We start from the raw sequence: 18,761 nt of genomic DNA, 5'->3' as shown, positions 1-18,761 counted from the left end.
GCGGTAAGCCCCGTTCACGAATTTCTGGCCCATTATTTTTAATTAAACTTTGATGCTGCCCGATTCGTATAAAATTGCACACTTTTGACGCCTGAAGTGCGTTGACTTGCAACTTCAGTCCCTGCTTAATTTTCGCTCCTTTCCACGATCACGCCACTGTGCTTCAGTCCAGCTGCACGGCCTCATCAGTGGCAAGCAAGCAGGCTTAGTTGAACAGAGCTGGGAGTGAAACCATACAATCCATTTAACCTGGGAGGCCAGGTCCGTGACCATTGGGTCCTGGCACACGGGGAATGGCTGCTGCTCTCTGAGAGGGCTCATTCAGAGGTGCTGGATGGAAAATCACTGGCTGCTAAGCTGAAACATCACAGCCATGGCTGACCCTAGCCCCTTGGCGTTGAGAGCTGTCTGAGAGTACTACGTGTTAAAGACAGTACTTGCACTTCAGTGGCACCTTTCTACATCAGAATGTCTTAAAAGTGCTTCACTCAATTAATTTCTTTGAATTGCAGTGACTGTTGGCAAACAGACATGAGGAGAATGACCAGTCGTTCTGCCAGCGCATTTCACACTTCATCTAGAGCCATCCTTTGTCTCTTTACCTGTCCTATTACCATCTCGTCTCGCCTTGAATATCTCTTAATGTCTCTTCACCTCTCTCAGACCTTCCCTTTTGTTCTTTCATCCCCTCCCCCATTTCCCAGCCCCCAAACTTGCCTTTTAATCTGTTTCATTTCCTGCTTTTTTTCTCAGTTCTGACGAAGGGTCTTCAACCTGAAACGTTAACTCTGTTTCTCTCTCCATGGATGCTGCCCTGGCCTGCTAAGTTTTTCCAGCGTTTTCTGTTGTTATTTCGGATTGCCAGCATCCGCAGTATTTTGCTATCGTACCAGTCAATCTGCTTCGGTAGCTGAGGGAAAAATGTGGTTCTGACACCTGCTCTGCTCATCGGAAACAAATTCCAGGAGGGGTCCTTAAACAGGCGTTGGACCCTGATTAACACATGCAAGAGGCCTGGCGCCTGCTTTAGACTGCCGCCTGCCACGCCTCAAAACTGGCCCCAACGAATTTAGCAGCGGTCGCAACGTTCGCACATATTGGCCATCCCACTGCTAAACTCGTTAGCGTTGCACCCTTTGACCCCTAAAAATGGGCGCAATGCATGTCAATTTCTAACCCCACGAGTCAAAAATTAATTGCTACCAAAAAAAATGACAATTGGATTTTTAAAAAACCCCATTCCAATTCTTCTCATCCTTTCCTAAAGGTGCCACATCGCGTTAGCCAATCGATTTCCAGTACCTCAACCAATGGCTATTTTTCATACGAATGTTAGCCGGACATTTGATGGTGGGGGAGGGGCAACACAGCTACGCCTGATCCTGTCCTAACCTGGTGTTGTGGTGTATGTGCCTTTAAGAGCAATTATGGTGTATGTGCCTTTAAGAGCCCCAGGTGTGCGTAATGCCGGTAATTGCCACTTGGGCTATATAAGCCTGTGTATTGTGTATATCCTTTAGAAACCCCCCCCAGACTTGCTTAGTAAATACCTATGAACCAACTCCTGTCTTCAGTGTCTCTATCTACACACGGACACTACAGTGGTGACGAAGTGGAAACGGACTTACCTGCAATTCGGCAGCACCTCAAGGACATTGATTCCTCCAGCGTCCAGAAGACTCAAGGAAGTAAGAGAAACTGTGGTTTCACCAGCTGGCCAAGCTGGTGACAGGTACTGCGCTAATCCTTCCTGGGCGTCAGGCTGGAGCTCCAGCGGCGGGCTCTACAGCTGAGACAGGCAGCGAAATCGGAGGCAAGCAATAACGGACTGGGAGGGTGCACTCGAGAGACGGCCGGCGCGGCAAGCAGGTCAGTGTTTAGACCTCCGTCGGGAACGAGTCTCCAACAGTGAATAAACGGAAACCACAGTAAAACAGCGTTGTTATCGGTAGCAGCGGCAGGAAAGCGTGGGAAGCGCCATATCGTTGCTACAGAGAGAAAAAAAAAAGCACGGGAAGCGCCATATCTTTTCTGAAATGCCTAAATCTGGTAATATTGAGGCTTTTGATGGCGAAATAGAAGATTGGACCACATACGTGGAAAGAGTAGAGGTTTATTGCACTGCAAATGGAATAACAGATGAAAAAAAAGCTTCAGTACTTCTGAACTTAATGGGCGCGAAGACATACGGGCTGTTACGAAATTTAATCACTCCAGCCAAACCAAAGGACAAGACTTTTAAAGAAATTGTTGATACCCTGCAGGAGCATTTAAACCCAACACCGCTGCTGATAGCGGAACGATTCAAGTTCTTCAGGAGAAATCAACACAAGAATGAAAGTAACGCTGATTACCTAAACGAATTAAGAAAGCTATCAAAGTACTGCCAATTCGGAGCAGGACTATCGGATTATCTTCGAGACAAATTTGTTTGCGGTCTCTTAAGTGAAGGAACACAAAAAAGACTGCTTTCTGAAAAAGATTTAACATTGGACAAAGCTTTCAGTATGGCTGTATCATACGAAGCAGCAGCAAAAGGAGCTGCAGAGATACAACAAGAGACACAGGACTTCGGCACCCATAAAATGACACAGGAGTTCGGAAGATGTTATCGCTGCGGCAGATCCACCCATAACCAGAGGGACTGCTGGTTCAAGGGCAAAGCATGCAGGCAATGTGGTAAGATTGGACACATTGCACGGGTATGCCAATCTGGACAAAATAAATCCACTGACAGAAAACAAAAAATCAATAAAGAAAAGTACAGGAAGGTACAAATGATGACGGACAATAGCTCCGAAGACCAGAATAGCGATAGCGACTCTGGAAACAAGAGACTAAGCTGTCTCAAATTACATAATGTACTTGCCAAAGAGGATTACCAAACCATTTGGGTTACCCTCACAATAGCAGGGCCCCCAGTTAAAATGGAGCTAGATACAGGATCAGCTCTAACCGTAATAAATCGACGAGATTACGAGAGGCTATTTTCGCATATTCCTCTAAAAGACACATCCATTATCTTAAAAACATATACGGGGCAGAAAGTCTACCCCAAAGGAAAAATAAGGGTGCCTGTGGTATACAACGGCAAAGAAATACAAAAGTTGTATTTATACATTCTACAAGATGGTGGTCCACCGTTGTTGGGACGTGAATGGATAAGGAAGATACGTTTAGACTGGCACTCCATTCAGGCACTGACGGTGACCAGTAAGGAAAAAAACAATGATGACATCATACCTGAACGATTAAAAGACATCTTGGCCAACGCCAAAGAAGTGTTTCAAGAGAAACTAGGAACCTTGAAAGGCATCACCGCCTCAATAAAAGTGGAAGATACAGCAATTCCAAAATTTTTTAAGGCAAGACCGGTGCCATACGCAATACGTCCGGCAGTCGAAGCAGAGCTGAAGAATTTGGAAAAGGCAGGCGTATTATCCAAAATAGATTGGAGCGAATGGGCAACACCCATCGTTCCAGTCATTGAAAAAAACATTGAAAAATAACTCTGAGGAACAGAAAAAAATTCGCATCTGTGGGGACTTTAAGGTGACTGTAAACCCGGTCCTTCACACGGTACAGTATCCTCTTCCGAGGATAGAAGATATTTTCGCCTCACTATCCGGAGGGAAACGTTTCACAAAAATTGACTTGGCACAGGCATATCTACAGATGGAGGTTGAGGAGACCTCTAAAAAGTATCTCACAATAAACACACACAAAGGCCTGTACCAGTACAATCGACTGGTTTTTGGAATAGCATCAGCTCCAGCTATCTGGCAAAGAGCTATGGAGCAAGTCCTGCAAGGGATTCCGGGGACTCAATGCTACCTAGACGACATCCTTATAACAGGAGAAAACGACAACGAGCACCTTGCCAATTTGGAGCAGGTGCTCACTGGGCTGAAAGAACGGGGCCTACGAGCAAATCGCCCCAAGTGCGAATTTTTCCAAAATCAGATATCATATTGTGGCCACATAATTAATAAGGAAGGGTTGCATAAGTCACCTGAAAAAATTGAAGCAGTTATAAAAGCCCCAGCACCTGAAAATGTTTCACAATTAAGGTCATTCCTGGGATTAATAAATTACTATCATAAATTTTTACCGAACTTATCAACTATTCTACACCCTCTTAATGATCTTCTACAGACAGGAGTGATTTGGAAATGGAACGAAGACTGTAAACGTGCCTTCCATAAATGTAAAGACTTAATCACATCCGAGAAAATTTTGGCTCATTACAACCCATCACTACCAATCAGACTGGCGTGCGATGCATCCCCTTATGGCATAGGAGCGGTATTGTCCCATAGATTCCCTGATGGCTCGGAACGGCCGATAGCTTTTGCGTCACGCTCATTGAACTCAGCTGAGCGTAACTATGCCCAGATAGACAGGGAAGCACTCAGCCTGGTATGGGGAGTGAAGAAATTCAACCATTACCTACACGGACAAAAATTTACCTTGCTGACTGACCATCAACCCCTCATCTCCATATTCAACCCTAAAAAAGGTGTCCCCATTATGACGGCACAAAGACTACAGAGGTGGTCCCTTTTTCTAGGGGCACACCAATACAACATTGAATACAAAGGGTCAAAACAGCATGGAAATGCTGACGGTTTATCACGCCTACCTTTGCCAACGATAGAAGAGGCACCTACAGTAGACCCAGTAGAGATATTCCACTCTACCATAGTGGAATGTCCACCGGTGACAAATTCTGCCATTGAAAGGGAGACAAGAAATGACCCTACTCTCTCACGGGTCTACGATTTAACAGTGAAGGGATGGCCAGCACATGGCGAACCACTGTTGCCAGCATTCTCGCAAAGAAGAGAACAGCTGTCAGTGTGCCGAGGAACCTTGATGTGTGGATCCAGAGTGGTGATTCCACCCAAACTCCAGGATAAAGTGCTAAAGGAGCTTCACGAGGGGCATCTGGGTGGAGTGAAAATGAAGAACCTAGCTAGGGCGTTTGTATGGTGGCCAGGTATCGATGGAGACATCGAAGACATGACCAAGAGCTGCCTAGGATGCCAGAAGGTCCAAAATGCTCCGCCACAGGCCCCTCTACATCCATGGGAGTGGCCCTCATCTCCCTGGCAAAGGGTGCACATCGACTTTGCTGGTCCATTTATGGACTCAATGTTCTTAATCGCAGTTGATGCACACTCCAAGTGGCCGGAGGTAATAAAGATGTCCTCCACCACCACGGAAAAAACCATCACAGTATTAAGGACCATATTTGCCAGGAATGGGCTGCCGGAGCAGATATGTTCTGATATTGGACCGCAATTTGTGTCCGAAGAATTCAGAAAGTTCTTAAAGAACAATGGGGTAAAGCACTACACGTCCGCCCCATACCATCCCGCCACCAATGGATTGGCTGAAAGGTTTGTCCAGACCTTCAAGAAGGCCATCAAGGCCATGGGTAATGAAGACATAAAACTTCAGCACAAGGTGGATAACTTCTTATTTGCATATAGGAATGCAACGCATATGGTTACTAACCAAACTCCCGCCATGATGTTCTACAATAGAAACCTAAGATGCCGGCTGGATTTGGTCAAGTCCAACATCCGAAGGGACGTGGAGAACCGGCAGTTTCAGGGCATGAATGAAAGGCCAACTAGGGCCTTCCAGATAGGCCAACCGGTTTTGGCCCGGGACTACCGTACCGAGAAATGGCAGCCTGGAACTATCTGCACACGATTAGGACCACTGATGTATACCGTGGACATCGGAGACAGCATAATAAGGCGCCATGCTGACCAAATCATCAAGTCATCCGAAAAGCGACAACCTACACCACCACTCTATACATCTAACGATGAAGTAGAGATACCCATATCTACCTCCGATCCGGTGATACTGGAGCCTGATGAACCCGACACTGGCCTTCAAGCCGAATCAGCCTTGCCAGAAGAATCTACTACACCACCAGAAACTACTACACCCCCGAGGCGTTATCCGGACCGAGTCAGGAAGCCGCCTGAGAGACTAACTTATAATTAATTAATACAGCAATGTATATTATTTTGCATATAACATGTAATTAATAATTACTTAAAATATGATGTACTAGTTAGCTAGAAGGGGAGGAATTGTGGTGTATGTGCCTTTAAGAGCAATTATGGTGTATGTGCCTTTAAGAGCCCCAGGTGTGCGTAATGCCGGTAATTGCCACTTGGGCTATATAAGCCTGTGTATTGTGTATATCCTTTAGAAACCCCCCCCCCCAGACTTGCTTAGTAAATACCTATGAACCAACTCCTGTCTTCATCTACACACGGACACTACAGGTGTGTACACTCTTCTTCTTCTTAGGCAGTCCCTCGGAACCGAGGATGACTTGCTTCCACATTAAAAATGAGTTCTCGGGTGACTGATGAATCCAATGCGGGACCTACAGTCTCTGTCACAGGTGGGGCAGACGGTGGTTGAAGGGGCGGGTGGGTGGGGTGCTTGGGTTGACGTGCGCTCCTTGCGCTGCCTGCGCTTGGCTTCCGCTTGTTCCCGGTGAAGAGACTCGGTGTTCGGCACCTTCCCAGATGCTTCTCCTCCACTTTGTGCGGTCCTGGGCCAGGGATTCCCAGGTGTCGGTGGGGATGTTACACTTTTTCAAGGAGGTTTTGAGGGTGTCCATGAAGCGTTTCCTCTGCCCACCTGGGGCTCTCTTGCCGTGCCGGAGCTCCGAGTAGAGCGCTTGTTTTGGGAGTCTCGTATCGGGCATGCGGACAATGTGACCTGTCCATCGGAGCTGATTGAGCGTGATCAAAACTTGGATGCTGGCCTGAGCAAGAACACTGACGTTGGTGCGCCTATCCTGCCAGTGGATTTGCAGGAACTTGCGGAGGCAGTGTTGGCGGTACCTCTCCAGTGCTTTGAGGTGCCTGCTGTACATGGTCCATGTCTCTGAGGCATACAGCAGGGCGGGTATTACTGCTGCTCTGTAGACCACGAGCTTAGTGCCGGGTTTGAGGTCTTGGTCTTCAAACACTCTCTTCCTCGGGAGACACATAACCATGCACACACACACACACACACACACACACACACACACACACACACACACACACACATTCACTTTCCAGCAGGATTTATTGGATAGTGAAATCAAGGGACAAAGCCCGAACTGATTCCTCCCTTTCCCAGCAAGAATATATAATCCTGCCAATTTAAAACAAAATCTCCTCGTTGCTCTATGGTGAGTGGGCTGGCCTGATAATTCACAAGGAACCATGCGTGTGGCTTGCGAGTTTGGTCAGTGCTGTGAGTGGGATATAATTGCTCATCAGTAATTCTGTTCAAACAACATGTCAGGTGAGTAATTAAAAATAAATAGTGAAAGGTAGAAGTAAATATTAATTTTAGAGATGTACTATAGTGACGTACAAATTGGAGTGGTTCTGACAACATCACTGCAAACCATGTTTGGTTTCCACAACCTGTTCTCACCTCTGTGAAATAGGAAAATGATTTTTTTGTAGACGTTATTACCGCCTCGGCTGTAATTCATAATTTTGCTCCCAGTTTTTAAAATGTTAGTTTTCTCCATCTCTCTCTAGGTTTCCCTAGGCCTAGAGTGGTGAGGCTCACATCTCCACTCATGCTGCTTTTGATCCAGTTGCTAGGAGACTTGAAGGAGCAGCCCCAAGTGACTCTCTTGGCGACTTATTTATTTTAAAGTCCAGTTAACTATGGCCGGTTGCTAAGTTTGTCAGTGACTATGGCCGGTTGCTAAGTTTGTCAGTGGTGGCCACAGATGCCATGGGAAGCACATTGTCTTCAGGATTTATGTTTTTATCATTAATTGATAAATAAGTAACTTATGAACAAAAAAAAAATCAAAAATTGATTTATGCTTTGCTTCAAAGATAATTTTTAATGAGATATTTCGAGTGCTCCATTTTCTCCCCCTTCCCATTCTCTGGTCTGTGGTGTGGGCAGATGATCTGCTCTAGGACCTTTCTGCTCAATGCCCTGACATGGCTGAGATTGGTGCTCCACATTGTAGTGAATCACAAGCATCACCCACAGCCCCATCACTCCGATATGCCAGTGCAATCCAGGTCCCTCGCTTTTGGAAAGAACTGCTTCATTTTGCTAGTGATTTTTAATTTGGTTTAATAAGTTGTATCTATGCCATAAATAAAGTCTATTAAAGGCCTTTTTATCCTGATAGAATCGCTGGAATATTTGCCCTTAGCATTTTCCAGCAACAGCATTTTACTAGCAACTTTATAAATCAGTTTTTTTTTTCTAATTAATTTTTTTAAAAATAGGTTTTTGCAAGGCTCTTCCAGCTGCATGCTGGGATATTCAGACTGCTTGGAGTCTTGTTTCCAAAATGGTGGACCTGGCAAATTTGGAAGAACGCAATTCAACAAAATGAACTTTTAAAGAACTGGAAGAAAAAGAAGTAAAGAAAACAAAAAGATTTTTTCAGGCAGTGAAAAGACAGGAAAGATTTGCATTTATATAGCACCTTTCACAACCCAAAGCGCTTTACAGCCAATGAAGTACTTTTGAAGTGTAGTCACTGTTGTATTGCAGGAAACAATTTGCACACAGCAAGCTCCCATAAACAGCAATGAGTTAACTGACCAGATAATCTGTTTTAGTGATGTTGGTTGAGGGATAAAGGCAAATGGTATGTTGGCCTTTGTAGCGAGAGGGTTTGAGTACAGGAACAAGGATGTCTTCTGCAGTTGTACAGGGCCTTGGTGAGACCACATCTTGAGTATTGTGTGCAGTTTTGGTCGCCTTATCTGAGGAAGGATGTTCTTGCCATGGAAGAAGTTCAGCGAAGATTCACCAGGCTGATACCTGGGATGGCAGGAATGACGTATGAGGAGAGATTGGGACGATTGAGCTTGTACTCGCTGGAGTTTAGAAGAATGAGGGGATCTCATTGAAACTTATAAAATTCTGACAGGACTGGACAGACTAGATGCAGGAAGGATGTTCCCGATGGCCAGGGAGTCCAGAACCAGGGGTCACAGTCTAAGGATAAGGGGTAGGCCACTTAGGACAGAAATGAGGAGGAATTTCTTCACCCAGAGAGTGGTGAACCTGTGGAATTCTCTACCACAGAAGGCAGTGGAGGCCAATTCATTAAATATATTCAAGAAGGAGTTGGATATATTTCTTAAGGCTAAAGGGATCAAGGGGTATGGGGAGAAAGCAGGGACCGGGTTCTGAAATTAGATGATCAGCCATGATCGCATTGAATGGTGGAGCAGGCTCGAGGGGCCGAATGGCCTACTCCTGCTCCTATCTTCTATGTTTCTATGTATTGACCATAACACTACTCTTCTTCAAGTAGTGCCATGGGATCTTTTACATCCACCTGAGAGGGCAGCCTGGGTTTAACATCTCATCCGAAAGACGGCACCTCCAACAGTGCAGCACTCCCTCAGTGGTGCATTGAGGTGTTAGCCTAGATTATGTGCTCAAAGTCGCTGGAGTGGGACTTGAACCCACAACCTTCTGACTCAGAGGCAAAAGTGCTACCACAGAGCCACAGGTGCCACCTCATACAATAGAGGTGAAAACCTTAGATTAATTCAAGAATCAGTTGTTAATGTGAGGCGGGCTATCAGTTTGCCATTTTTGGATGGATGAGGTAAGATGGACCAAATAACCATTCTCTCATCTGTATTTATTTTGTGATCTTGTGAAAACTAAACTTTTACATTTTCAGTTGTGGGTTCAAGTCCCATTCCAGAGACTTAAGCACAAAATCTAAGCTGACGCTCCAGTGCAGTGCTGAGGGAGTGCTGCACTGTTGGAGGTGCCGTCTTTTGGATGAGACGTTAAACTTAAGGCCCTGTCTGCCCGCTCAGGTGGACATAAAGATCCCATGGCATTATTTTGAAGAAGAGCAGGGGAGTTATCCCCGGTGTCCTGGCCAACATTTATCCCTCAACCAACATCACTTAAACAGATTATCTGGTCATTATCACGTTGCTGTCTGTGGGAGCTTGCTGTGCGCAAATTGTTTCCCACATTACAACAGTGACTACACTTCAAAAGTACTTCATTGGCTGTAAAGCGCTTTGGGACGTCCTGAGGTTGTGAAAGGCGCTATATAAATGCAAGTTCTCTCTCTCTCTCTCTCCATTCCAAGTGTTGATCACTCATTTACTGAAAATCAATAGAAAATGGAAACAATCTTGCCCATACTGAACTGTTTTATTAAATGATTTGATTTGATGCCTATGAAGCAGAGTTATGAGCCCAGTTTATCAAAAGAGAAAGATTGAAATTCCTTTTTTTTAGGGGCAATGAAATGTTATTCTTGGCATGTTGTGAATAAGGTCCTGTTTGCCAAGTGGTGAGTAACTTTTAAAACATTTGGCTAGTGCTCATCTGGAGACACATCCATCTGTAGACAGTCTATAGCTGCACCAGTCGTCTGTTCAGTGTTCCAGGAGGTACTCCAGTGATTAGGAGATGAAGAGCACTTGGTAATAGACACTGGTGGTTTTCATGAAGGGAATCTTTATTGTCAGTGATTTATTAATACTCTCACAAGAGGTCTGTTTCGGGGTTAGTCCATTGAGGACTGCAGCATTGGTCTTCAGTTCCAACAGGAAGGTGACGGTGGGATCATTGTATTAGTTCTGTAGTGCATGCAATTGTGGAGTGGTGGAACACAATGTTTGTGTTCTCAATCCTCGCCGGGTCATTGCATGGGGAGAGAAAGAGGCACATCACATTAATGTAGCACTTCATCACATCTCTCCAAAATGTCTCAAAGCGCTTCATATACCCCGTACAATGATTTACTTTGAAGTAGAGTGACTTGACCAACTTGTGCACAGCAGATTCCTACAAAGATCAAGCGGGTGAACGACCGGTTAATCTGTTTGTTGCTGGTGTTGTTTGAAGGAGAACTTTAACAAAGGATCTTGAACAAGTACCTGAACCACAGGAACAGACAGATAAGGTCTCAGTTTAACTTCTCATCTACTGTGCTGAAGTGTCAGCCTAGTTTATGTCTGAAACCCCTGGATTGGGACTTGAACCGATGAACTTCTGACTTGGAGACAAGAGCACAACAAACTGAGTCAAAGCAACAGCTAGCAGGTGCCTAACCGAGGAGAGGTGCTTCCATGGACAGTGAAAAATCATCATAAGATTCATCGCTGAGTCCAAATAGCACGTAAACTGCATGGGCAGAGGTCACTTGCCCACAGTTCAACCCAAGAAACTAGGGGAAGAAACCTTTAGTGAGAACTGTTTAAATTGCAATGAGTACAGTGATATTAATTGTATTACCAAAACTTGTTGAGTCCTTCAATCACATCATTAAACCATGGGAGAGACCTTGAACAGCTGGCCGCCTGTTTCTGGCTTGAAAAAAAGGGCGACCAGTATTTGAAAGTCTGGTGGGGACCTTGTGCACCCATTTGCTCGCCTGAGTCAACTTTTAGGCAGGACTTTAAAAGGCCGCCCAGGACTCCCACTCAAAACAGGCAGGGGGCTGTTTAGATATGTAAATCGGGGTCCTACACTTGTTGTCGGACCCCGATTGCAAATTTCAAGGAGAAATGGGCGATGCATACCCAAATACAGGGAACTCTTTTTTATCCGGCATGCTGCCGATTGATGAAAAAGTCCGGATTACAGAGAGGTATACTTACTAAGGTACGAGAGCCCCGTACACGGCCACAGATCCAGGCGTCCCTGTTGCATAGCAACAGGTGCAGGAACCCCGGTTACACGGCCACAGATCCAGGCGTCCCTGTTGCATGGCAACAGGTGCAGGAACCCCGGTTACACGGCCACAGATCCAGGCGTCCCTGTTGGGTGCCGGAATCCCGGTTACGCGGCCACTAATATGAAGTAAAACTTACCTGAACCTACTCCTGAATTTTGCCGGTTAAGAGAGATTTCCAGTTATTTAGGTGCTGGTAAAAAGAGAGTTTCCTGTATAAGTCCCATTTCTCCAGGCCTTGAGAGGCCTAACCAGCGTTCCTTAAAGAAGGGAGGGCTGGGGAATAAATCAGTAAAAGGAAAATTTGACATTGTTTAAAAACTTCATGTCGCTGTTGAAATGAAGTTTGTATTTTCCGAAACGGTTTCTGAGTTGATCAGAGTTTCATTTCACCGGCCCGAGTCCTATCCCAAATACAGTAATGACCTATCTTTTCTCTTTTCAAATTGTCTTTGCTGTTTATTCACAGCGTTCTCTGTTGTAATTTCAGATTCCCAGCACTCACTTTTCAAAAAAAAATCTGCACTTGACTCATAATTTGTGATATTAATTTTTCACAAGCGTATCTGTGTACGCTTTCATTTTAATTTTATCTTCTGTTTCAGCGAGTGGTACCTGAACGGAAACTACCTGGTGATCATGGCAACAGTCTCGGTCGTTTTGCCTCTGGCCTTAATGAAACAACTCGGTTAGTCTCGGTAACAGAATCTTGTGTGTGTGTCTAATATTTCTGTGAAACTGTGTGACAAGATCAGTGTGCCATTTTTTATTGCATCACATCGAGATATTAGATGGGGATAAAAATGTTCACAATTTTTCCACGAAAGGCAATTACAGAGTTTAGGGACTGGGTGACAGCACTGTATTGGTCCTGCCGTTTTTCGAACTCAAAACTAAATAAATTGACCTGAAAAATGAGCGACCAGCAATTGGCGCTCCATGGTAAAGTGCCAGCACATGCGTTTGCTCTTGCAGTTCCCTGTGGGGTGAATTCCTAACCTGGCAGAAAGGAAATCTTCGCAGGAGACTCCCTCTAGACCACATTAGGGCATCACCTACCAGTCGGCCCTAGAGTGATATTGGCTAAGTCCGGAGGAAGGTAGGGTCACCAGCCAAGTGCTGTTCTTGGGCCAAGAATGGTGCATATTACATAGAGGTCTAAGGAGAGGTGCCTCATTCTCTCTGACAACTGGACTCCAGAGCATCTAGAGCCAGGCTACTGGTTAGCAAGTGAAAGTGGCTGAAGTGCACCCAGTGGCAGTGTAAACCCTCGACACATTTCGTCCCAGTCCTGTGCTTTTAGCTGAATATCTTGCCTCTGCTCGAAGCTAATGTGGTCTAAGACCAACAACTCGGTCACACGAACAAAGCCTGAGTGCGAATGTTGGTTGGGGCACATAAACTGGGCCTTGAAGCCTATGGGCACTACACTGTACTCCACCATCGCTCATGGTGAAGCACTGGCTGGTGGCATGTGACTGCGACCATTGTGCACTGTACAATTAAGATTTGTTTTTTGATCCACCCCATTACATGCAAATTACAGCACAGAAATAGGCCATTCGGTCCAACTGGTCTATGCCAGTGTTTATGCTCCTCCCACCCTACATCATCTCACCTTATCAGCATATCCTTTTATTCCGTTCTCCCGCGTGTACATATCTAGCTTCCCCTTAAAGGCGTCTATGCTATTCCCCTCAACCACTCCCTGTGGTAGCGAGTTCCACATTCTCACCGCTCTCTGGGGAAAGAAGTTTCTCCTGAATTCCTTATTGGATTCATTAGTGACCAGCTTATATTTATGGCCCCTGGTTTTGAACGTCCCCACAAATGGAAACGTCTTCTCTATGTCTACCCTATCACACCCGTTCATAAAGACCCCTATTAGGTCATCCCTCAGCCTTTTCATTTCTAGAGAAAAGATCCCCAGCCTGTTCATTCTTCTCCCATAGGTATAACTTCACAAGAAAAGTAATCTAATGTAGAATGAATGGACTGATATCTAAGTAAATAGGAATATATTGTAAACTATATGCAAAACCACAGTCATTGGCTCAAAGGAGTCTGGACCCAGAACTGGAATATCGTAAATAAAACCCAAAACTACTGTACAAGTTCCTCCAGACCAGGAACTTGTCACAAACCTGTGAGTTAGCAATTTGTTGGGTTTTGCACCCATTGCAATGGAACATCAAATTGTCCTGCAACTCCTCTCACCCACCCCCCCTAGCCCATCCCCCACACACCCTGAGAAACCTTTTAAAAATGTTAGTGAAAAGTGACATTAGCACTAGCTGCTAACTCCAAAGCACTTGCATCTAATTTGAACAGAGAAATTCTGCGCCGCAGGAGGTGTAATTGCATCGCTGTGAACAGTCCGAGCTTTGTCTGTCAAAATGAATGCTCGTTAATTATTGATGTTCTGCAGAAATTTCAAAGATTGAATCAGGTTCAACTTAGACTCCTAATAATGAGATGGACTGCAGAAATAGGTCATGGTGATTTTTCAATAATCCTCTCATGGCTTTTGGAGCCTTTTATGAAGTAATCTTCTTTTAAATGCAAGTTGTGTTTTGTCATCTGAATTGTGTGTTGCTAATGATTTTTAATCTGTATCCAGTGAAGGAGGATGCTTGTTCTGCTGTCCACAGCATAGCTAATGGCAGGCAAAACTAATGTGAATCAGAACATTTAATTAATAGCTGTTGTATTTGTAGACTTCCCCCTCCCCCCACCCTCCGCCTACCCCGACAGAATTGCATCTGTTAGTGCAGGTGTCCTGTGTTGCAAATGTCTAATACTGGGAACTAGATTGTTCCTTCAGTTAATTCAATGGAATCTCTTACTCTAACTCATTCTTTCCCAGGACTTCAACACTGTGGAACCCTTTCCCTTCCTATAGTCTACAGGGTCTTGAGGGCCAAGGTTGGTGCCACCCAATGACTACGTCTTCATTTATCACGTCTTTCGATCTACTCTTCAACCTTGGTGCTGTTCTGATCTCCACTGTAGTCCTTGGTCCCCCCTGCTTGGATAAAAAGAAACTGGATTGGCAGGAGTCACAAAGCTTCTTTGCCCAGTTTTTGTTGTGTATCTGCGAAAGCAAGGCAGACTTTAAGGACTGCTGAGTGGGCGGGGCATCACCGTGTAGGCGGTGCTCGTTTTCATTCAAGAATTCCATTGGGGTCCTTTGTGCGCCACAGGACCCTGATCTGCATCCAGTAATGAGGCTCCTACATGTTTCCGGTGGGAAGCCATGGAGGCTTGTTTCGTGGCTTGCTCCAAGCTTGTGGCTGCCAGGATGACGGCGTGAATAGAGTGGCAAGTTCGTCATTCATGAATTTGGTCTCGCTGCTGCCCTGTTTCTCGTCAAGAAACGGGCTGGTGGAGAAGACAAAATCGGCCCTAGAATGTTTTCTTTTCCCCCCCCCTCCACTGCTGGGGTTTAGTCCACTGTTTAAATGGAGAAAAAAAATAGTAATTTAATGCGCAAATTATCTCCTTGCATTAAATTCCCATTTAAAAGTCATTCTTTTTGTAGAGTGATAGACTCAGCAGTTTGAAGATGGTTTGGTTGGAACAGTCAATCCAAAGTATTTTACGTAGTTATCAAAGGACTGCAATAGATCCATGGAGTAATGTCTTATGGTCTTTCATTCTGATTGTTTTTTTGTTCTGCTGTATTTCTTAGGAGCTTTTTATTTCTTCATTGACCATGGTTCTTGTACTGTGCTACTGAAACTGGATCAAGCCCTGTGAGACAAATGGGAATTATTTGCATTGCCACACTATCCTTTATAAAGGGGAGATAGCTGCAGAGTGACCAGTGCCTCACACACTTCCCTTGTTCCCAGGTTTTACATTTTAAAACTACTGGGAAGAGGCACAATCTGTAGGACCTTTCCTTCCACATCCATTTGCCCCTCCCCATCCTTCTCCCCCTCCTCCCTTCCCCTTGTTCCCTCTCCTTCCCCCTATCCCTTCCCTTCCACCCCCCACCCCCCCCCCCCCCCAGGAATACAGATTAGTGAAGTCCATGCCCCATTTGTAGTGTCATTGGAACACAGCATGTGATGTCACTACAGTGTCTTAGGCTACAATGTGGGGGAAGATTCAACATAAAATGGCTGCCCTCATGCAGTCTGTGGCCAGCCGTTTTAAAGTGAAAAACACAGAAACAAGGGACTACTGAGAGGCAATGTTCCCTCTTTTTTTGGCGCTATGCAGCCTCTTTAAGGGGCTGAGCGGGCTGTTCAAAATACCGTGCCTGCAGGGTTTTTGCATTGAAAAGCCGGCTGCGCGCCCACGCTGCTCAACGGGAATGTTGTGAGAGGGGCACTTAAGTACACAAAATCTGGCCTTTTATGTCTTTTCGGATTATGTGGCAATTCAGACGAACAAAATTCCCCGACAGAACTCTTCAGCCATCATCGCACTTCCTGTATTTTAATTCAGTGGGCAAATCAGATGGAATTCTATTGAGTGTATTCGTAGCACTCAAAAGGATAATGCTTTCTGTGCATCTTTTAATTGTAGGTTACCTGGGATACACCAGTGGCTTCTCCCTGAGCTGCATGGTTTTCTTTCTCATTGCGGTAAGTGTGTTAACATCAGCAGCTGGGAGTCAGGAACTAAGTTCCATCTATAGAGGATACTCAGTGAGGAGACTGTGCATACGGCAGAAATTTATTCTATGAACAATGATAATCTGACAACACACGAGTGGCTCATAGATTTGGACCAGGAATAAGCCATTCTGATCTGAACCTCAGCTCAAGTTTATGCCCCTTTATCTAACAAAAATCTATTGATCTCAGTCTTGAACATGTTAGCAGCCATTATGAGGCAAGTCATTGTTTTAAAAAAAAATCTGTCTGTTTTCCTCATGTTTACAACTGTTAACGTCGTAAATTTACACCATTTGGAATAAATGGGATAATGCTGGAGTGCTTATTCCCTCCAGCCATTTGCAATAAATACGAGAAACTGTAAGTCAGTCAAGCGGTTTCTGGTGATGTCTCAAATCACAAGAGCACAGGTCAAAGAATTTGTACAAAGATTGCAAGTAGAAGAGGAGAGACAGACAGAGACTAGTATGTTGATTAATCCAGGAGAAACTACTGGCTGGTTCAAAGCTATGAGCCTTGAAAATCTGACTTTCATTTTCAGGTGCTGAATAGAGCCCTGTGGTCCATTTCTAGCAGAGAGTTTCAGCTGTCTCGTGATAGGGTTGACGTTAGCGTACGAATTCTTAATGTGTTTGTATCAAATTCCTCTCTTGGATGTTTTAATGAGTTAATCCAACAAACCGGTTTATTTTAATCAGATTCACATTTCTTAAAATGTCAGAGAGAATCTTACTGAAACATGTAAGATTCTGAGGGAGCTTGACAGGGTAGATGCAGGAAGGCTGTTTCCCCTCGTGGGGGAATCTAGAACCAGGGGGCACAGTTTCAGGATAAGGGGTCGCCCATTTTAAACGGAGATGAGGAGGAATTTCTTCTCTCGGAGGGTTGTGAATCTTTGGAATTCTCTTCCCCAGAGAGCTGTGGTGGCGGAGTTATTGAATATATTCAAAGCGGAGACTGACATATATTTGAGCTACAGGGGAGTCAAGGCTCATGGGGAGCGGGTGGGAAAGTGGAGTTGAGGCCAAGATCAGATCAGCCATGATCTTATTGAATGGTGAGGCAGGCTGGAGGGGCCGAATGGCTGACTCCTGCTCCTATTTCTTATGTAATTTAGTGCAAGTCCTCTGTTCATATGTTATTATTGCCGATAATAATTTCAGTCCTTCTGTGGATGTTTTAGGTGATCTACAAGAAGTTCCAGATTCCCTGCCCATTTACTAACATACATGCAAACAGCTCCTTATTGGACAGCGTCAACTATGAGAATATTACCAACTGCAACAATAGCGATATTCACAAAGTCACCGAGGATCGGTGCTCCTCACAGTTGTTTACGATGAACTCCCAGGTAACATATCAGCAGAACCACTATTTATGAGATTGTGAATCTGTAATACAGAGGACTGATGTGCAAGGCATTTCAGAATTTGGTTTATGAACATGTCTGAGGTCCTAGTGGAGAGGAACCCCTGCTGCTGAATAGGGCTTTTTAAATATATGCTACAGGATCTCCCATAGGAGCGAGTGCAGTAAGGTGGAGAACACAATGTTTAATAATGGCAGTGAGGGGATTGTTTATCTCCTCGATTGAGAAAAAGGAATTAAGCTGAAGTCTATAGAATGGATCCTAATTTTGCCGGTAGCTATCTCCCATTTTTATTGTTTATTCATTTTAAATCAGTTCAATGTTCTGTCTCTCATTTGCAGACTGCATATACCATTCCCATCTTGGCCTTTGCCTTTGTCTGTCATCCAGAGGTACTGCCTATCTACACAGAGCTGAAAAAGTATGTATGAGTAGCATTTTTGATTGGGCAAATGGGTATGTTTGCTTCAGTACTGAGCTACCAGCGTTGATGCATCTTGAGTTCTAAATTCATTGTAAATCAGTGCTAAGACTTTGTTTCCATGGATTTTAAAAATTCACTCATGGGATGTGAGCGTCGCTGGCAAGGCCAGCATTTATTGCCCATCCCTAGTTGCTCTTGAGAAGATGGTGGTGAGCCGCCTTCTTGACAACAGAGTGGCTTGCTAGGCCATTTCAGAGGGCAGTTAAGAGTCAACCATGTTGCTGTGGGTCTGGAGTCACATATAGGCCAGACCAGGTAAGGACGGCAGATTTCCTTCCCTAAAGGACATTAGTGCACCAGATGGGTTTTTACGACAGTAGTTTCATGATCACCATTACTAGCTTTTTATTCCAAATTTATTTAGTTCATTGAATTTAAATTCCCCCAGCTGCCGTGATGGGATTTGAGCTCATGTCTCTGGATCATTAGTCCAGACCTCTGGATTACGCATCCAGTAACATAACCACTATGCTACCGTACCCCTATGACATCGTCCCAGATTTTGCGGTGTTCACCGTCATGACCTCTCTGAAACTGACCGTAACT

At 44.8% G+C, this 18,761-nt stretch overlaps 1 protein-coding gene across 4 annotated transcripts in view; it reads left to right on the top strand.

Moving 5' to 3' along the window:
* The window catches only part of slc38a3a (solute carrier family 38 member 3a), a 224,898-nt gene that overhangs the window by 159,228 nt on the left and 46,909 nt on the right, over nt 1–18,761 (top strand). For all 4 annotated transcript variants that reach the window (XR_015080074.1, XM_086001973.1, XM_086001971.1 and 1 more), the window contains exons 8-11: nt 12,340–12,422; nt 16,271–16,329; nt 17,546–17,713; nt 18,073–18,152. Coding sequence is in view for 3 of the 4 variants with exons in the window: in XM_086001973.1 (XP_085858099.1) it covers nt 12,340–12,422; nt 16,271–16,329; nt 17,546–17,713; nt 18,073–18,152 (390 nt within the window). In the remaining variant the exon portion in view is untranslated. The remainder of the gene's footprint in view (nt 1–12,339; nt 12,423–16,270; nt 16,330–17,545; nt 17,714–18,072; nt 18,153–18,761) is intronic.

Source organism: Somniosus microcephalus, chromosome 11, assembly GCF_052327205.1.
Source record: "Somniosus microcephalus isolate GS21.2 chromosome 11, FLI_Smic_1.0, whole genome shotgun sequence".
Taxonomy (NCBI): Eukaryota; Metazoa; Chordata; class Chondrichthyes; order Squaliformes; family Somniosidae; genus Somniosus; species Somniosus microcephalus.
This window is presented reverse-complemented; position numbering and strand designations above follow the sequence as displayed.